General features: G+C 41.2%; 1 protein-coding gene across 1 annotated transcript; it reads left to right on the top strand.

Moving 5' to 3' along the window:
- Positions 1–1,185: 1,185 nt before the first annotated feature.
- On the top strand, positions 1,186–9,467 carry LOC127631429 (uncharacterized). Its single transcript, XM_052109543.1, has 7 exons — positions 1,186–1,341; positions 1,567–2,514; positions 3,097–3,438; positions 3,693–3,898; positions 4,037–4,490; positions 6,543–6,629; positions 6,721–9,467. Exons 1-6 carry the CDS (start codon positions 1,186–1,188, stop codon positions 6,567–6,569), a joined length of 2,133 nt encoding a protein of 710 aa, XP_051965503.1. The 3' UTR covers positions 6,570–6,629; positions 6,721–9,467.
- The last annotated feature ends 12,790 nt before the right edge of the window (positions 9,468–22,257 follow it).

Raw genomic sequence — 22,257 nt, 5'->3', positions numbered from 1 at the left:
AATTAATTTCTTGTGAATGGTTGTGACAGTGTTTTTATGTAAAGGCGTTTCAGACGGCTTGGATCCGCGGGGGTCGCTCTGCGCTACCTCATATACCGTAAAACTTAAAAAAAATAGCCCAAATCGTCGAACTGCACCGGCTTGTATTTGAGACAGGCGTCTATAGGAGACAGGCCTTTATAATTTAGTGTTGAGATGTTGTTCATTGAGATGTTGTTCCTAGAGTCTCTAATCTCTAAAAATCTCCAAATGCTCCACGTGAAACCGCGGTCTTCCGACCTACTATCGTGTCAATTGATTTGGATTAATATGCGCGAGGGAGAGAGAGCAAGACAGCGCTCGTGTTGTTTGAAGACGTGAGTGCGCGCGCGCGGCTGGAGCGCTCGCTCTCTCTCTCTCTCTCTCTCTCTCTCTCTCTCTCTCTCTCTCTCTCTCTCTCTCTCTGCTCGTTTGCGCCCTGTCAAGCGCGGCAATCATTCTTTTGCGGGACACAAATATGCTTTGGCGACCGCCAAAAAGCGGACGATCTGACGGGTTTTAGAAGATTAAATACAACCCGAAACTAAAAAACAGACCCGGCCTCTATTTGAGATTACTCGCGCAGCACTTCTGTGCCTGTCTGTTCACATGAGGAGCCCAGTGACCCCGTGGATCCAATATGTTTAATGGCAGCGCAGACATGGAAAGTATTAACTTTCTAAGCTATAGCAAGTGTTATTCCTATCTGCGCTCACGCACCTCTGCTCTAGTTTTCAACCTTTCTGAAGAGCGGATAGACATAGATAGTCAAACATGTAAATATGAATATATTTTTTTATATGGATTACTTTATTTATGTCATTATAGCACTAGAAATACGTTATCCTGTTTTTCTTTGTCAGACCAAATGGAAGGAATGTACTATTCTTACATTCTAATGAAAATTTTCCATTATTCTTGATTTACAGCATACACGGACTCATGGCCAAGCTAGCACTGAACAGCCCTGAATTAAAGTCTATTGAAGAGGGGGTCAAGAATCGGTTTAAATGGAGCTGGTTGCTGGAGACTGTCCAAGTTGAGGGAAACACTTTCTCACTCAATTGCTTTAGCAAAATTAGAGAACCAGGCAAAGCTATTTGCAACATTTGCAACCACCCTATTAACTATGGCACAAGTGGGAAGATTGCACTCCGGAAACATATGATGCATCCAAAACATGTGAAACTGTGGAAGATCCAACAGCAGAACATGCACATTGAGCTCGCACGAGCTGATAACATCATTGTTGCAGCTCCGCACAACAACTCGGCGCAACCCAGATCAATTCCTCCTCTATGCAACCGTGTTGCTCAGGATCAAGTAAGTGTTTTCTGATTTTGTAGTAACTCTTTTTCAGTCAACTCTTCTTTTCTTTTTTACAATGTTTGAAACAGGTGTTTATTAACTTAGACATAACTAGAGGTGGGCTGAATTTAAACAAATTACATTATAATCAGTGAAGATGATATTATAAACCTATTAATTTAATTATTAAAAATGATTTTATTTAGGATGTATGGTGTTTAATCAAATTCTGTTTTTCAGGCACTCATTCTTGGATTTATTGCTGAGAATTCTCTTCCCCTGTCAGTCACGTCTGGGATTATTGAATTGGCTCAAGAGTTGGCCAAAGATCCAAAAGCACTTGCTGAACTGTCAATGGACAGGACATCTGCCTCATACAAGCTCACCCATGGTGTGAAGAAGACTATCCTGGATGAAGTACTTGAGGAAATCAGAAGTGTCCCCTTCTCCCTCAACATTGATGAGGCCACAAGCAAGACAAACAAAAGAGTATTAGGTGTGCTTGTTAGCTACTGGTCTGAGAAACACGAGAGGATGGTTGTCCAACACCTTGCAGCTTTGGAGATCATATCTGTAACGGCAGAATCTCTCTTCAGTGCACTGGATGGGCTTTTTGAAAGGATGAATCTCCCATGGGATAATCTGGTGTCAATTCTCATGGACTCCTGTGCTGTTATGAGGGGCTCTAAAAATGGCTTGGAAAAGAAGATCAGAGACCGGCGTGCCCCTCATCTCCTCGACATCGATGGCGACTCATGTCACCACCTTCATAATGCCAGCAAGAAATTGTGCTGTCCTTTTGAGCGTTGGGTTGAGTCTTTGCTGTCAGACCTGCACACAGACCACAAATGGTCAGCTGACATGAAAGATGGCCTCAGAGAAATTTGCAGCATATTTGGAATCCATTTCTCACGGCCAGATTGCTATATTCCACACCGGTGGCTCTCAGTCTTGGATGTCAGTCTGGAAACTTTGCGAATGTGGGATGCACTGGTCATGTTTTACTATGCCTTCCTGAGCAATGAAGATAAGTGTACATACAAGGACGTTGTCAGTGCCATTCTACAGAAGCGTGAAGTACAGAAAACAGGCAGGGCCCGGATCAAGGAGTTGTGGAAGGAGTTGGGGAACAGGTCCAAGAACTTCACAAACGAGGGGAAGATGAGGAAGGTCAGGATTTGCAAGAAGGTGAGAAAAACGCCCTAGACATCAGCTGAAGCTGTATTGGTGGGGGGAGTGGGCAAAATGTAAAAATTCAAACATTACATACTTATTGGTTATTATCATTATTATTAATAAGATTATGATTATTATTATTATAGAGAATTGTAGCGATGGAGCAGTGGATATGACACTTGCCTTTGATTCCCACTGCGACATGTCCACCAATGTGTCCCTGAGCAAGACACTTAACCCCTTAGTTGCTCCAGAGGCGTGCAACCTCTGACTTATAAGTAAATTTGGATAAAAGCGTCAGATTAATGTTTACATTACATTTAGCTGACACTTTAATCCAAAGCGACTTACAATTGCAATAGATGTCAGAGGTTGCACGCCTCTGTAGCAACTAGGGGTTAATGTCTTGCTCAGAAACACAATGGTGTCTCACAGTGGATTTGAACCTCGAATCTCTCACACCAAAGGCATGTGTCTTATTCACTGTCATCGCCACATTTAAAAGTAAATATTTATTTATTTATTCAAGGTGCTTGTTAGATGTACATTGCTGTGATTGGTGCAGAGAGAAAATATGTTTCTATGTTTAAGCAGGTGCTATTTGAGGACAAGAAAACCCTCCTTGAGCTCCACTTCTATTCAGTAGTCCTTCCCATGCTGAAACATTACGTCCTGCTTTTTCAGTCCAAGGACCCGAAGGTTCATAAACTCCATGATGAGCAGGAGAAACTTGTCAGGGAGTTTTTATCTTGCTTCATCAAGCCAGAAGAATTGATTAACAGCAAAGGAAGAAATCTGTCCGGGCCAAAGATGAAGTTGCTTGACCTGACATCGACAGAGGCCCATCTCGCAGCACCTTTTGTTGGCTCTGAGGCCTCATCCATCCTTGACCAACTAGGGAGGGAACACCCTGTGGTGAAGGCTTTCAAAACTAAGGTATGGTATGGCTTTATTTAGGTAAAACATTGAAACATGTCATCGTAAAATGAGAATAGCCTGTGAAAGCGAATTAAACACTTATTTCCAACATGGTCCTCAATATTAGACACAACATAATGACATCACACCATAACAATACACAATTAATTCATTTAAAAGAAAAACACTTCCTAACCAACTTATCTTGGAGCAGGCTCCACATATACAGTATGTCTTTACTTGTTTCTTAATCTGTACTCTATTTATAAAAGGTAATCCAAGCCTACACCAGCTGTGCAGGTGACCTTCAAACAAAGCTACCTCTTGACAGTCCAACCCTAAGGACTCTGTCATTCTTGGACCCAGATGCACGGGGAAGTCATCACATTCTTCCTCATCTCCAGAAGTTGCCGAACATGTTTTCAGCTATGAAGCTTAATGAACTGGAGAGAGCTGGATTTCAACATGAAATACACAGGTGTATATAATTTTACACAGATTCTTAATAAGTCAAATGTTTGATTATTTTGCTAGTAATTGTATAATGTAGCCTGTTGTTTGTAAGGAATTATTTTATTGTCAAATAATGAGCTTAAACTGTTGTTTCCCATCCTAGATATGCAAGTGACATGACACTACCTCAGATGACAGAGGAGGCAAGAGTTGATTTATGGTGGAATGTTTTGAGAAAGATTCAGAGGTACCCAGCGCTCTGCAAGCTTGCACTGTCTGCTCTATGCCCATTTCATGGTCCACAGGTGGAATCAGCATTCAGTGTAATGTCCAACATCCTGCAATCCAAAGCTGCCAACCTAAGTGTTGAGACATATGAGTCCTATCAAGTGGTCAAATACAACCTGAAGGCCATGCAGGTGTCGGCCATTCAGCACTACTCCCGGAAGACAAAGGAGAGTCCTGTTAATGTACAGCTGTGCAGAAATATAAAACTATCGAGCCAAAGGTACAGAGCTCTGCTCAGAGATAAAGAAGAACTGAACAAAAGGCCTTATCACTCTGAGAAGCCGACGGCCGGCAAGAAAATGGCAAAAGATGCCATCATGGCAGCAGCTGTGAGTGCCAGGCGCAAATTCCAAAAGAAACTTGTAGAGGCTCTAAAAAAGCTTGCTACAGTACAAAGGCTAAAGAGAGAGTCATACAAAAATTTAGGCCTTCTTTTGACATGAAAATTTGCATGTTGCACATTTAGCTGTTAAAGTTGGGTAAAAATGTCAAACAAAAATAAGTTAAAATATATGTTGCACATTAAGCATTTTAAGTTTGGTAAAAAAAAACATGTAAAAAGATATTTTTATTTTTTAAATTCAAATCAGTTGTTGTCATGTGTCATACTGTACAAAAAAAGTTGCATGTTGCACATCTAGCTGTAAAACAAATTAATTTTTTTTTATTTTGTTCAAATAAGTTGTTACGGGTCCTGCTTTACTATATAGATCAGCCACCAGTTTGATCGGCCGCTGGGGGTCTCAGTATATTTTCCTGCTTTTTTGTCCATAGCCAATCACATGCCTGCTTCCTAGACCTGTCCCTGTCTTGTGGCCGCCTCCCAGGCCTCCTGAACCTGTCCCTGTCCTGTGGCCGCCTCCCAGGCCTCCTGGACCTGTCCCTGCCCCTTGGACTGCCCTCTTGCCCTTGTGCCTCCGTGGACTACCTGATTGCCCCTTGTGCCTCCTTGGTCTGTCTCTGTGTCCCTTGTGCCTCCTTGGTCTGTCTCTGTGTCCCTTGTGCCTCCTTGGTCTGTCTCTGTGTCCCTTGTGCCCCCTTTGGTCTGTCTGTTCTCCCCCTCGTCTAGCCCCCCTCTCCTTGAACTTTTGTTTGTTTTTTCTACTTTTTCGTTGTATAGGACCGTCTGGAATCCGGTCCTTTTGAGGGGGGATTATGTCACGTTCCTGTGTTGTCTGCCCCGCGTTTTCTGTTTCACATGTCACTTATCACGTTCCATGTCTTTCCTTGTTGTCCGCCCCGTGTTTCACTGTCTGTGTATAAAACTACATTTCCCATGGTCCCCGGCCCTCATCACCACTGCCACAGCGTTATTGTCCGCACCTGAATGTCGTTTGTTATCTTCCTGTGTCGCTGTATTTATCCCCGCTTGTTTCTCCATTCCCCTGTCGGTCTTTGATGTATGTGGACACCTGTTATCCGTGCTCTCTGTCTTTGTTTATCCCCCGGTTAACCCTTTGTATGCCTTCCATGTTTTGTTTTACTTTTAACCCTTTGTATGCCTTCCGTGTTTTGTTTTACTTTTTCCCATCGTGGATGTTTCCTTTGTTCGTGCTTTCCTTTTGTGTTGCCCTTTTTCAATAAAGCTCCGCTGCAATTAGATCCTCATCCCGTGTCTGCCTTCACCTACAATCCTGACACATGGATTGTCTACTCACTGCTTTCTTGCTTTTTCTCGTTTTTTAAGGTCATATTCTAATATACATTTTGAGCATCTACTGCATTACCAGTGATTGTCATAATAATAATGATATATACAAAATGGCACCTGGATGGTTCCTATGATTCTTACATTTGAAATGAGTGGCCTTGTCACCTCTCTTTCCCTATGATAACAGGTTTTCTGTTTTTGATGGCTTAAAGGAATAGTTCGCCCAAAAATATAAGTTTGCTGTTAATCTACTCACCCTCGGGACACCCAAGATGTAGGTGTCATTTTTTTCTTCTGTAGAATAGTATAGAAGATTTTTAGCTGAATCCGTGGTCCTTTGCGATTTCATAAAATTCAAATCAGCGGCTACAGTCACTTGAGTCAAAAGCAACACGAACGACAAAACATTATGACTATATATTGAGGTCTTATGAAGTGAAACATCTGTGCAAGAAACTGAACATTATTTACAACATTATTACCTGTAATCCACAGCCTCGGCAAACAGTCCTTATTGATGTCTGGTTCATGATCGAATAATTCTTTTGAACCAGTTCGTTTTAGTGAACTGGATGAGCAAGTACACCAAATCGGACTGAACCATCTGAAACAGTTCGCAGCTCGAGCCAGCAATGGGGGAGAATATATGAGACAATTATCCATACATTTTTGTACGATATAGTAGTGCACTCTTTTGACCTTGTGTGTTTGTAATTTCTTGTCTTTTCAGGTGATTTGGCTATTGGGGATGGCGTGAATTGACACTTCCTAAGTATGGTAATGCACAAGTTGCAATATGGATTCACAGGTGATTTTGGTAAGTCCACTGGACAAATCTGCTCTTTGAAAAGGCATAAAAATAGATGAATAGCAAATCCAAATATTACTTTGTTTTTTTATTTTTACAGATAAAAATACATTTAAATTAAGACAAGATGTTAGATGCTGTTGTTTGCACACAGAGAATCTTTATATTTGTCACGATGTGGGGAGTCAGGAGAAGGCAGACGGTAAATGCGGATCCAAACACGGTTTTTATTAATGTATGTACACAGAAGAGAACACAAACTCTGGAACAAATCAAAAGTCCACGATGGGAAAAGTGAATTCAAAACACAAAGTTACACACAGGTGAACACAAGTTGACGAACATCCATGAAGGGGAAAGGGAACCTCGGACGAACACAAAATCAACATCAGCGGGCAAGAACAGCAAACATGAAACAATCCATTCACAAACAACAACCAACAGAGACTGAACAAACAGACAGGGTTAAATACATGAACAAGGGAAAAAGGGGCCAATGAACAAACAGAACTCAAACAAGGTAACAAGGTGATGAACAGAAACCAATGGCAAATTAACGAGGGCAGGTGAAAACAATGAACGGAGAACACGAACGCTAACAAGAAAACTATGGAAGTACAAGGGTGACAAAAGTGAAAAACTAAGGAATTACAAAAGTGACAAAAATGACAAACAAAGGGCAACAGTGAAACAAGACAAGGTAATAGAAGAAACTACAAAGGACTACAAAAACCAAAACAGGAACTAAACTAAGCTTCCACATAAAAGCACAAAACAAAAGACAACAGTGAACATGACAATATTACCAAAGACTTTATACCATGTTGCAAATTATTATGCATATGCCATTTTTGTTTGTTTTTCCGAAACAGTCAGTATGATTAAGGATTTTGTTTTATCCTCAACAATTATTTTACAATGTGGATGTTATTACATGTGTAAGAACTTATAAGGTCAACAGCTTTATTGACATTTTGAAAAAACACAATGTTGTTCCAAAACAGTCATATGTGATGCATGGACAGATGATAAACAAAATACATAAAAAAAAACCACACAATTTAAAACAAAAAACTATTTACAGTTTGTTGTCCTGCATAAAAATCATTTTATTTCGGAAGGCACGATTCTTCTTTTATACCATAGCATAAAATGGTCTGTTAGGAACTCCACATATTTTGCAGAGGTCATTTTGACACCATCAGGGACCCTAAAGGGACCTACCATCCCACTTCCCAATATTCCAGCCCAAATCATCACTCCACCACCTCCTTGCTGATGTCTCAGTCTTTTTGGAACAGGGTGGCCATTCACCAACCATCCAGAACTCCAACCATCTGGACCATCCAGTGTAGCACGGCATTCATCAGTGAATACAATTAGTCAGTTTGAAAATTAGTCTTCATGTAATTCTGAGCCCACTGCAAACGTTTCTCTTTGTGAGCTTTGGTAAGGGGTGGCCAAAATGCCAGCCTCTGAAGGATCCTGCATTGAGAGGTTCTTGGGACTGCAGAGACACCAGCAGCTTCAAATACCTGTTTGCTGTTCAACAGTGGCTTTTTTATAGCTGCCCTTTTAATAACATTAATTTGTCTGACAGAAACCTTTCTAAATAAGCCTTTATCTGATCAAATTCTGTGTTGTGAATCACTCACAAATCTTTTGAGAGTTCGATGATCTCTATTCAGTTTTCACAATATATCAATTGTTTTCATGCCTTTTGCAAGACATTAAAAAAAGCACTATTTCACACTTTTCATCTTCAGAAAGATCTTTCTTCCTCCCCATATTGCATGTGAACTGTGACTTGCTTAATAATGTGGAACAACCTCTTTAAGTAGGTTTATCTTTACCTAAGATCACCTGGCAAACTAATTAACTAACCTGTCTGAGATTGATACCAGTTATCTTAAAACATATGAGAAATAAAACAAACGAACACTTTCTTTGAAAAACTAAAACCTGAATGTTTATTTTAATTCAATCCTGCTGATATGTTACTTGCATAATAATTTGGAATGTGGTGTAGATATACAAAGATGGTGCACTCGTACTACTATGAATGGGAGAAAGTGCAATGCGCAATATGGCAAAATAAGTCCCACCTTCTAAATAAAAGAGCCAATCGCCAATTGGTAAAGTCATTGCGTCACTGCAGCTGCCGTTAGAAGCGCTGGTTGCTATAGAAACAATCGGTGTTCTGAGACGCACGCTTAGGACTGCACATGCGTATTGGCTGGTCCAGCCTGAAAAGGGCTGTTTTTGTTATGATTTGAGCATTTAGAAACAAAAGTTGTTAGACAGTTGTTGTCAGATTTCATTGGTGATTTCAAATATGAAATTTAATCGTAGCTTGGTGAACAGCTTTGGAGAATTCAGTTTCCCCATTCAAAGAGATACGAGCTGTACTTGCATGACTGAAATAGCTGAGAGACGTTTAAAAGATGGCCGCAGAGTGAAGTGACTTGTTTTCAATCCTTTGAGAATCCTTGTCTTTCGCTTTTGGCAAATTTTATTTTCAGTGTCCCAAAAGCAGCTGAAACAGCTTGTAAGTTTTGGCTAACATGAAAGTAGACGTAGTTCGAGCGGAATATCCCACTTCATCCACAAGCTTCCGCACCCTTCGCTTGCCTGGTTACTACAACAGTTACAGAGAATTTAGTGTTCACTTGGAGAACTGCATTGCTGGAAATGACAGTGGGTTTGGATTGTTGTAGAAAGTTTTGATTTGAAAAAGTTTATTTAATTTTGTTTTCCATTGTATTTTAGCTGTATAATTAAAAGAAGAATCTAAATGTTGTATATCGAAGCATTGATCAGTTATTCAGTGTTCCAAGATGTTGAAATGTTGGCTTTTATTGAAATGGTTTAGAGATGTATTTGACAGTTGTACAAATGTATTTACAATAAACTTGATAAAAAACAAACAATCATTAAGTTGTGTTTGTGATTGCATGGGGAATAGAGTTTGTACAGATGACCCTACACATAGCCAATGCTGTGCATATAGTCCAGTGCAGCTAAATATCTATCTAAGATATTTACAGCAGCACTAAGTCCAGCCAGGTCATCAGGTCTCAAAGGGCAGTCGCTCTCAGGGACATGGACCCCACAGTTGGGTTCACAGGGTATAAGATCACTACTTGCCCAGTCAATGAAAGGGATGTGCAAATCCTGTAAGATAAGTAGTCATTATTTCTCCTGCCACAAATGCATGCTGTTTTGAATATAATTTTCAAATATTTACCTCATTGTGCTCGGAGTTGTGCTGTAGACCCATGTGCCACAGTTGATTGGGAGTGAGATTTCTCTCAGTTGAAAGGGGGTGATTGTCCCAGCCATCTCTGAATACATCAAGCAGGGCTTGCAAGCAGGGAATAAAAACATAATGACAGCAGAAGAGATGAACACTACTGGACAGGTCAGTCAAGTAGACCATCCCCATCCAGCTGGTGCAGCACATTGTAGAAGCAGTACGTGACCGCTGTGAACACATCTCGCCAGAGTTGTTCAATTCTGTTAAAAGTACATACATTTCAGCATTTAGTATACTCCTGTCCAGAAACAAATTATTCCAACTGAATAGTGATTGTAGCATGCCAAAAAAAAAAAAGACAATAACAAATCAAAAACTACACTTTGTAATATAACAACTTACATTTATATAGCGCTTTTCTAGACGTCCAGCTTTAACTCAAAGCGCTCCACATGGTAAAGGGGGAATCTCCTCAACCACCACCAGTGTGCAGCATCCACCTGGATGATGCGACGGCAGCCATAGTGCGCCAGAACGCCCACCACACACCAGCTATTGGTGGAGAGGGGATGGTAGAGTGATATAGCCAATTCAGGGATGGAGATTATTAGGAGGCCATGATAGATAGGGGGTAATATAATAGTACTGTTTTATCAATAAGGGCAAAGTTGAAAAAGAAATTACTGTACTCATGTTAGGCAAGTAAGGGGAAAGATAATTGTAATTCTGGCCTTGGTTTGGTACTAGCAAAGTTTAACAAAACAAAAATAGTTGTGGATCATCCAGATACCAGCGCAAAATTAAAAATCAAGCGTGAAAACTTCTGGCCCATTTCATTTGTGTAAGTCGGTAATTATTTTGTCTTGTGAACTATATGTAAACATTGGTTATGTGAAATAACTTATTCAGGGCAATAATACAAAAAACAACCGACAATCTTTATGATCCCCCTCAATTTTTCAAAATAATTAACATTTTAACCCAGCTGTATACTAATATACTAATAAATATATATAATATATATTATACACACACTGTATGTATTAGGGCTGCACAATTAATAAAACTAATCGAGATTATGGCTGCCACGATTATGTAATCGGGAAAACTGACTTTCAGTTTAAGTCTGCTCCTGTTGCTTCAATGGTTTCCATTTACAACATGTTTTAGCAGCGATTGAGTGTTTTAACCAATCACTAACATGTCCGTTGAGCAATGAAACGGCAATGGCCAATCAGAGCCACTTAGATTAGTCCTGCGTCCTATCTGTAATGACAACTGATCCTAATGCGTAACTTATAAAACACCTTTATGTTCTTGCTGTGTTCGTGCTGCACACGAAAATGAATACTGAAGAAACATCACCTGACACTTGAAAAGAAGCTGTAGATCAAGAGCAAAAAGCACTTTGAATTTAGATGTTAAATACACTGAAAATGATCAACACGACAAAACTAAAATGCTCCTGTTCTAATCAAGGCACAGACACGGTGTAAATAACTGATTTATTATGCTGATTAGACAGCTTTGTTTTTAATGAGAGCATTCGTGAGAGTGCAGAACATTGTGCGGAGCGCCATTGAGCTCGCGTCGAAATGCAGATCTCAAACAGTGTTAAACTGCAGCGAGTGACCGCAATCATTGTATTGGGAGAATTTGTCGCGTTGCTCGATTTCTGTGTACAATTTATTACAAATCTAATAAGTTTTGTTAATAAGTATGCCAATGTGAATTTGATTTGTACAAAATAGCAATACAATTATTTGGCTGAACTGTTCTAAGTGTGTTTTGGAAGTGTAGCTAACATAAAGAATATGGCATGAATAGCATATTTCAGGAATCACCGTCATTGTTATCGCGTCTGCTCTAATAAGACACATTTGCCACACAGCTGGTATTAGTAGATTTAACATTTTCACGAATTGCACAAACTCAGATAGCAAATTACTTTTTAATTTCCAAAGTGCAAACACTGAGGCCAAAAATTATCTAACGATGATCTTACATGAACAAGATCACCATTGAAGCTCTAACGGGATGAATGGTCCCCTGTCCCGCCACTAAAGGGCTTCCTGAACAGAGTAAATTGGTTGATTTAAATCGGCTGTTAATAAGTTTCAATATTGAATATGCCATATTATTTACTGTACATGGACTAATCATTTAAGCAGTAATTTAGCAATAATTCATTTTATTCTATACCATAGAGATCAATTTACAATTTTAATTTGCCTTACAAACATTATTAAAATATAAAATACAATATAATGCTTAAAGGAAAGTGCAGCGCAGCTCATATCCACCATTGAAATCCGCTACTCTGAAGAACCACACGGTTGCTTACTTTGTGACATCATGGTAATTGAATATTTTAAATGACTGTGGCAGGGCGGGGCCGGGTCGTGATTCTACACACCCGGTCTCTTATCAGGCTAATCAAGCCTCCGAGAGGGATAAAGGCCGACTGCGGAGGATTGTGCGGGAGAGAGAGATAGTTTACGGACATGTCTGTCATGTGCGTGTTTATGTCTTCTGTTTTAAGTTTACCAATTTAACTATTATTTATATTGTAAAGGCGGTTCTCGCCTCCTCCTTTCCATTGACTGCTTTACAATGACATAATAATAATAACAATTACAATATTAAGAGCAATAATTGTCAATTATGATTTTTGCTAGAATCGTGCTGCGTATGCATGTGTTCATTGTTACCTCATATGTACACTTTTCCCTGCTATGAAGCTGTTTCTCCCGGATCCTCGGATGGAGAACATAAGGCGGGCCACATCAACATTTTCCACCCCATGGTCACCACAAACCCTTGAAAAGTAAATGTGGCAGAATTCAAGACTGCAGAATTTTAATCTTAATTTTAATTAAGTTAATATAAGAGGCCATTAATACGAAGGACAGTCTCAGAGTGGTATAGTTAAGGGTAAAATATATAAATTTAACTGTACAAGATTCATCTTTGTGGTAAGCCACATCTCTCAACAGCTTCATTGAAGAAGGCAAGGGTAGTGGAGGCCTTATTGTTATTGGCAACACCGAGATACATTATCTACAGGAATAATACACAACAAATCATACACAAAACCAAACATTTAAATTTTACAAGTTTGATTTAGGTAAAAATAACATTCATTACTTTCAGCTATTACTACATTCCCTTGTAATAGCTAAGTGTCCATAATGATGTTCAGCATTAACAAATAACTACTCTAAGTAATTGTTATGCTACTGTTAAAAGATTTACTGTAAAAAATGCCTTCATCAAATGATTATCACTACCTTCCTGGAGAAGCCATCAATTCCGCCAAACATCACCATATTGTACCTTAATTGAGAAAGGGAAAAACGTGTATAATAGTTGATCACCTTAATTTTTTAATTGTGAACAAGCCCTGCAATAGATTTGTTTGACAAACATAACCAACCTTATAAGTCTGTGGTTTGTGTCGATGTGCATCAGTGATCTGGGCCTGGGACAGAGCATGTCCTGCATACCACACACCGCAACTCTGACATTCTTGATACAGTCCCTGCAGTGTCAACTCTGTGCATTGATGCACGAACCCTCTGCCACTGCACTCGACGTCCCTGTGCCCGCAGCAGTCCCAACATCATTCTGTACCCGGCATGTGGGTTGACAGAGTGAATGTTTGACACAAGGACATCAAGTTCATCATCAGTTAAGTCACTGTACAGATCCCTCACTGAGAATCCCCAATCAGTCATACGTCTTTGCAGTGTCCACCTAGAAACCCATACAAACTTGGCAATGCATTTCCACAGATAGGCCCATATTAAGAAGCTCAGACACTTATTCCGTGAATATTATAACTCTGGGGCGGCCACTATTTCGCCTCTCCAGGGAAACTGTTATACATGTTTCCTTGTCATTTTGCCCAGAGAGTAGGCGCTGCACCTCAGTAAGGTCATCATACACTGCTTGAGGGATCTGAAGCTGGCTTGATACTGCACAGAGTAAAAAAAGCTCCTGTGAATCATGGTGTTCATGTGTTTCTTTTAATGACAGCAGTCAATATAACAACTGAACAATTATTTGAACTGTACATTGAACTAAACATCAAACATTTCTTTTTATGACAATTATCCACAAAGTGTGCAGCTTTTGTCACTGCAGTGTATCTTTCTGGGCTTCTGGAAGAATATTTCCATAGCCTCTTGATGTGGTCAGTCAGAAACGTCTTGCCCATTTATCGAGATCTGCATCAGGCTGCAAGATGGTCTTCTTATCCCAAGAAATTTCGCATTCTCAAAATCTAGTGTGACTGCGGCATTACATCGCGTCAGAGAGCGGTCGCAGAAACTTTGTGTTTTTCCTACATGTAGCTTATCTCTTTAGAAAAAGGTAACAGTCATAGTGACTCTAGTTTGTAATTAATGAATTAATTGTAGAGACAGAAATTACATGCCGTCATGTAAATAAGATAAATAACATAAGGGATATTTAGTTTGTTTAATAAAATAACAAGGTATAGACCTGTTCTATAGGAAAGGTAACCTTAAATGACTTCTGTTGCGATCTGGCGCTATATAGAAAATAAAATTAACTTGACCTTCAGGGGGCGGGCGGGGCGCACCCCTAATATAATGGCAGGGGAAACACTGATATTCCTATAAAAATTACTATCCACCAAAATAAGTAAATAAAATGGTACCTGCGTTTTGTTTTTTTACCATGCTGAATTCTCATAAGGGTAATTGCATATGATACTCACCTGCGAAGACCCACCCTGTTCTGTCATCTTTCTAGAAGGTAAAGCAGGAGAGAATATAAGGAATAAATCATTTAATATGAGATGACTGAATAGCAAACGTAACAGTGCAGGTGGTCTAGTGCTAGCTTACCTTTCGTGAAACAAGAAAAGCTAACCTAACTAAGAAACACTGATTACCAACCGTAGCTGACCAGAACGCATATTTAAACTATAAACAAATGTATAATGGTGAATGATTTCAGAAAAAGAAAGAAAAAAAAACATACCTTTATTGGTATTTGCCACTGCCAGCTCGGGAAGATGCTCATGAAGTTTTTTTCCTACTAGTTCGGGCGCGAATTTCCACTGCCGCAACGGATAGGCTCCTAAACTAGCTGTTCTGATTGGCCAAAATTAACCAGCTCTTCTGATTGGCCAAAATTCTCTGATCTCTGAACAGTGCCCGCCCCTCCCTCTACAGATGCACAAATCACTTTTGCTCCATTTGCACACAGAAAGTGCAAATGGAGCAAAAGGGAGAGCGTGCAAAACTTGTCATTTGCCAGCGGAAAACAGTGTTTGAGACTCGTAGCAGCAGATTCAAGCTATTGTAATTATGTACTTGTGTATGTGCGAGAAAAATATCCAAGAAAAAAAAAGATATTTGTGAGAAAATATTGTACAAGTGTACAACTCTCATTGGATGAATTCACATACTGATATACAGATAAGCAAGATTTGTCCGTGACTTCACATTTTTTGATGCGGGTGTGTGAATGTGTTTTGCACCATATTCACTGCAGCAACTGTAGCAAAAATGTGTGCGTATGAGTTTCTTAATTTGTGACTCGTAGAAAAGGATTTGTGCACCTGCGATGAAGAATTTGAGATGGTGTAACTGTTATGTTGTGTTAATGGGAGAGAGAAAAAATCTACAAGTTTGCAACTCTTAAAACATTGTTTTCTGTGACTTCACATTTACTGATACACATGTGTGGCTAACCTCTACAACTACAAATAACACTGTCACAGGTGCTCATTGGATTTGCTCCAATAATACCTTCATATGGAACATCCTATCTGCCAACAACCAAGAAAAACTGTGTCCAGGTCTACCTCGGAGAATTGGCGCTGTTATAATCAAAGGTTGTCATATGAATACTGATTTTGCTTTTTTTATGTTTACTTGACATTGTATAGCATTGAGTGATAGATTAAAACTATTTAAGTCATTATTTTGAAGACATCCTCAGTATGCTGCGTTTTTCAGAAGTGCCTAAATCTTTTGCACAGTACTGTAAGTGTTCCTGGGATGCAAGATCATCTCCTGCACCGTCTGTAGGTCAGTAGGAACGTTCTAATGGCGGCGCACACATTTGCTGCAGTTCAGTGCCTACCCGGTCGGTGGATTGTATGGTTGTTTATGTACGTATTATGTCTCGTTTTTTGTACATTTTGTTGGGCGAGTAACATCTTTAGCCAGCACGATCTCCTTAAGATCAGATTATGTTACGAACGGAGTATTACAAGCGAGTTTCTCCGTCATCACAAGATTCCGGTGGAGTTGGCGAGGAGCCAAGGCTCTCCGCGGATTATTATCCCGGCGGGGAGGAGGCAAGGGCGGCGTAGAGAGAGAAGGCGGAGGCGAGGCTGCAGGGCCGGTGCGCAAGCCAGACTACGGAGGCAGCCATTTAAACCACCGCTACCCAGCCTAATCGTCACGAACGTCAGATCCCTCGCGAACAAAATGGATGAAATGAGGCTACAGACGACAGCGAACAATGCAGTGAAGGACAGCTGTATTCTGCTTTTCACAGAAACCTGGCTTCATTCATCCATCCATCCCGGACTCTGTCATTGAGCTAGCAGGCTACACAGCACAGCGCCATGACAGAACAGTAGACTCCGGTAAGAGCAGAGGAGGGGGGGCTCTGTATGTATGTCAATAACAGCTGGTGTATTAACACAGTGACTGTGGACAGCCAATGCTCCCCAGATTTGGAATATGTGACTGTTAAATGCAGCCCTATTTACCTCCCAAGATAATTTACTGTGGTCATGATTACTGCTGTTTCCATTCCACCAGATGCTAATGATAACTTGGCTATTGGACTTTTACATGGCAGCATTAGCATTCAGCAGAGCAAGTATCCTGACGCTGTGCAGATCATAGCAGGGGATTTTAACCATGCAGACTTAAAAGCAGCATTCCCTAAATTCCACCAGCATGTTAAGTGTGCTACTAGGGGAACTAAGACTCTGGAAAAGGTCTACACCAACAACAAACTAGGCTACAGGGTTAGACCACTACCACACCTGGTCCAGTCTGACCATGTGTCCCTGCTTTTGATCCCTGCATACGCCCCCATCAAGAAAACAGCTCCTACCATCACAAAAACTGTCGCTACCTGGCCTGAGGGTGCCACCCAGCAGCTGCAGGACTGCTTTAATAGGACCAACTGGGGGGTCTTTGAACATCAGGACCTGGAGGTGTTCACAGATAGTGTATTGTGCTACATTAAAAATTGCATGGATACTGTCACTGTGGACAAACGCATATGGGTCTACCCCAACCAGAAGCCCTGGATGACCAGGGAGGTCCAGCAGCTGCTGAAGGAGAGGAACATCGCCTTCAAATCCTGGGACAAAGTTCTCTACAGCACAGCTCGAGCTAACCACAAGAGAGGCATCCGTGAGGCCAAAGCAGACTACAGGAGGAGGATTGAGCAATGCCTGGACAGTAATGATAGCAGGCAGGTGTGGCAGGGAGTTCAGCACCTCACCAACTATAGGGCTGACCTCGGAGCTGCGGATGGTGACACCGCTTTGGCGGAGGAGTTGAACCTCTTCTTTGCCCGCTTTGAGGTGAGAACACCAGGGACAGTATCATCAAATCCTGCGGTCCACAGCAGCTTAAATCTCACAGTAGAGGAGCATGAAGTGAGGCGCACACTGCGGGCCGTCAACCAGAGGAAGGCTGCGGGACCTGATGGCGTCCCGGGACGTGTGCTGAGGGACTGTGCTGACGAGTTGGCTGGAGTCTTTACAAGGATTTTCAACCTATCTTTGGAACAGTCCACGGTACCACCCTGCCTAAAGTCCTCCACCATAGTCCCCCCTGCCGAAAAAACCATTAGCACTGACACCAGTGGTGATGAAGTGCTTTGAAAAACTAGTTCGGTGTCACATCATTGCAACATTGCCACGAAGACTTGACCCCCACCAGTTTGCCTACAGAGTGAACAGATCCACAGAGGACGCTGTGGCCACAGCATTACATGCTGCACTGTCACACCTGGAGCAGCAGGGGAACTATGTGCGGATGCTCTTCGTGGATTACCACCATCCTCCCACACAAACTGGTGGTAAAACTGAGCGACCTGGGGCTTCCACATTCCACCTGTATGTGGATATATAGCTTTCTCTCGGGCCGCAGACGGAGGGTCAGAGTGGGCCCAAAAAAATCGCCGGCTGCCCTCTCCCCACACTGGAAGAACTACACAGCTCCAGGTACATCAAAAAAGCACAGAACATTATTAAGGACTCTTCACACCCTGGACACTCTCTGTTTGAACTGTTGCCATCAGGCAGACGTTTTAGATCAGTTAAAACAAGGACAGATAGATTTAAACACAGTTTTTATCCAACAGCAATTACTACACTTAATACTGCTAATTTATTATGAAATAATACTGTTTACAACTGCCTGGAAAAAGAATGTGCAAAGATATAATGTATGTGGGTATACTGGGGTAGGTTTTATAAATGTATGAATGATGTACTGATTGGTGAGCATTTAAATTTCGTTGTACTGGTGACAATGACAATAAAGAATCAAATCAAAAATCAAATCAGAACACCAAACCACATCTTGCCCTTCAACTACACAACTTCAACCTGCCACCACATATATTAAACCCACTACTGTATCTACGTTCCCCACCCAGCAGCAACCCGTAAAATGATTCCATCAAATCTATGGCAGATCAGTAAGATATTCAGCAGGTAAACAAATATGCCACAATTTCAACAACTTCGGATGCCACAAATCACTATGCCACTTCCTGCACATCTGCAACTTCTGCAGAAGAGCTCACTTTTGCTTCATTTGTCCTGTCAAAAAATTCTCAATAAAGAAAAAACTTAGAAAATATCTCAGTACTCCTGTCATCATTCCTGCATTAGCCAAAGAGCTGGCTAATTATCCAAATATTCACCCAATTTTTATTGTCTGGTTTAATTCAAGAACATTTAAGAATTTCCTAATCAACCCCATTGGAGTAGAATTTTTTTCAGGAAAAAAATGTCAGGGTCTCATAATTGATCTCTCAGCCCCACACGAAGAAGACCTCATCCACACATCAACAGTCTCATCTCTATATATCTATCTCTCATAACATTGGCATTCATAATTATGCCCCTGCACCCTGACTTCTGGCAAAAAAAAAAAAAAAAAACATTTTACTTTGCCGTCTGCCTCACTTTTGGCTGCAAAATCAGCCCCAAGATTTTTTATATGCTATTTGAAGTGACCTGCTGGATTCTGTCTAATATCTACTCCATGCCTTATCTCATCCACCTGCTTGATGACTCCACCCCCCAGCTCTCCTTCTCACCAGAATTACAAAGTTGCTCTCCAAATTGGGAATTCGCATAACACACAAAAAAAATTTGCCGGTCCATCTAATTCCATAAAAAAATGTTGGCATCCAACTCGATACAGCAAAATTTCTCATGTCTCTCCTCAAAGAGAAAATCGATAGGATAATTTCAATCATTTCAGACAGCCTCCTAAACCCAAGTTGCAAAAAACACAATCTCCTCTCCCTCCTCTGCCATCTAAACTTTGCTGCGCACATCATTCCCCAAGGCTGCCCTTTCATCTAACACCTCCTCTCTCCAGCCTCTTCAGTCCCCACACTAAATGACAGCGTGGTCCTGGACCAACCATGCCAGTCTGACTTAATACTATGGTCAACCTTCCTCAGTCACTGGAAAGGCATTTCCTTCTTTTATGACGATTTCAAAGACATCCAATAATACACCCGTCGGATTCGGAGGCTACTACCAAGGCCAATGGTTTCCATCCACCTGGCCCCTCAACATGGCAAAAAAACCTCACTCAAGACCTTCCGCCTTGTTTTAAATGTATCCCTTCATGGTAGCAACCTCCCTCTGGGGGTCAGGATGGACGTCTAAAAGCATCCTAGTCCACTACTATAACCAAGCCACTGTGCAGTGCATTAATAAAGGCAGATCCCGTTCTCAAGAATTGGCATCCCTTCTTAGGCACCTAAGATTTCCATCCATAACCAATTTATTATTGAAGCCAAGTGCATTCCAGGGTAAAAAAAAAAAAAAACAGATTGCTGACTCCCTCTCTCATTTTCTCTTTTAGAAATTCAGAGCCTTGGCCCCAGATGCAAACACGACACCAACCCCAATTCCTCCTGTTCAGTAATGAAATTCTCTTAAACCATCCTCTCAGACTCCTCCATCACGCTTCCCTGGACTCCTTTCTCCAAGCCATTTCCCCCCGAAACCCACAAACCTACCAGACAGCCTGGAAATGTTTTAAAGATTTCCATCTGATTTATAACCTGCAATTTCCTGATTTTTCTCTACTCTCTGTATCCCCCTTTGCCATACACTTCATCAAAACCAAAAACCTCCATCCCGGTACTATCAAAGGGTACCTAATGGCGATTTTCCATTACCAGTACCAGCTCGCCTCGGCTTGCCTCGCCTCGGCTTGCCTCGACTCGGCTCGCTTTTCGCTCCGTTTTCCATTGCAGACAGTACCGCCACAAATAATACCCGGTCGTCATAGCGACACCGCAGGAAACTGCCGTGACGTAATCTTATATGCGACACACATCCGCTACCCACACACACAGGACAATGGAGGAAATCGAGTGTATGCTGTTTTTGATCCTCGGGATGTGGCTGTTTCTCACAGCAAGAAGACAAACGTTGTTTCATGAGAGGCTGAGGGCAGCAAAACGAAACACTGCTGAAAAAAACAGGAGAGTTTGGGAATTACTACAGAGTTCAGACTACGAGACGAATCCGGTTGTTCACAGCCGACGCAAGAGGTTAAGTTATGCTAACATAGCTAACGTTTGCATATGTGTAAATACTATACTATATGCAAAGTATTTAATCAACTTTATAGCTACCAGTATTACGTACTAAAATGTGCATGGTTTATGTGTTTCAGATCTGTTTAGCTTTGCAAAGTCACCGCGGCAGACCATCTGTTTGGGCTTTCAACCGAGCTACCGATTCACTGACACTGGACGGCTGACAGTAGAACAGCAGATCTACAACAAGAAAATATGTCGAGCACAGGTAGTGGTTGAAAACGCTTTTGGTAGACTGAAGGGAAGGTGGCGTTGCCTCATGAAAAGAAAAGACTGTGATGATACAATTGTGAAATCTATGATTTTTACTTGCTGTGCTTTGCATAACCTTTGTGAGAGTCACGGAGAGGACTATGACAATGACTGGGATGCACCTGCAGCAGCAGAGCCTGTGGTGGCAGTGGCACAGGGTGTTGAGGAGGAGGGCAGAGATGTACGAGAGGGTCTGATGCGTTATTTTAATTGCTAAATAAATACATTATCATTAAATATGTTGTCTCTGCTGTTTTTCATTAAAGGTTATCACAGTATACAATCTGAAAATACTTGTTCAAACCCTTGTAAAAAAGCAAACCATCAAAAAAAGACACTGTTTGTAATAAGTTTCAAAAAGGTTTTATTTAAACACGCATACAAATAGAAAAAATATAATATTAATATAAATTCACACATCCAACTATATACATATGTTACATGTAGTGCAAACATTTAATTAAAATAAACAAAGGGGTTTCAGTCCAGGGGCGGTGGAACAGCATCCCGCCGGTTCAGTGCCTGGACAAGCTGGCTCAGGGTTCCCAGAAAGGCCTGGTTGAAGGGCGACATTGCAGCAATCTCCTCTCTCCTTAAAGCCGCTCGAGTTCTCGGGCATGTGCTGCATCATCGAGTGCCATCTGTAAATGGCGCTCCCGCTGTGCCATAATAATAGTTTTATAGGCTATATCTGTGCAAACTATTTAAAAATGGCGGAGTTATTCTGGATACTCCGTCTGGCGCGCGCAATGATGACGCAGTGAATAGTGACGATTCTCTCTGACCAATCAGCAGTCGGCATTGTTTTTACGTCACATTTTAGTATCGCCTCAGCCCGCTCAGAACCTCGCCGGAGGTGGTACGAAAAAAAGTACCCGAAAGCAGGTACAGGTACAACTTTTACACAGTGGAAAACCAAACAAAGTCGAGTCGAGTTGAGCCGAGGCGAACTGGTACTGTGTAGTGGAAAAGCGCCATAAGTGGCACTGATTTTTTCCAAAAATAAATTTTAGGAAAAATTCTCCCATAGTAAACATCCCTAGATCTCACTCCTTATCAAGGGCATCCACAAAGCCCAATCCCCCAGAACCGATGCCAGACAATCACTCACCATCGATTTACTAACTCGTTGCCTAAACATTCTTTGTCAAAGCTACATTTCCCTAAACACCTCAAAGACTCAAGATTCTGTGTTCATTCTAAAGTTCTTCGGTTCCTCTATTGCTCCAAACTCACCACTACACCCTAGACAACACAATCAGA

Source organism: Xyrauchen texanus, chromosome 38, assembly GCF_025860055.1.
Source record: "Xyrauchen texanus isolate HMW12.3.18 chromosome 38, RBS_HiC_50CHRs, whole genome shotgun sequence".
NCBI classification, from domain to species: Eukaryota; Metazoa; Chordata; class Actinopteri; order Cypriniformes; family Catostomidae; genus Xyrauchen; species Xyrauchen texanus.
This window is presented reverse-complemented; position numbering and strand designations above follow the sequence as displayed.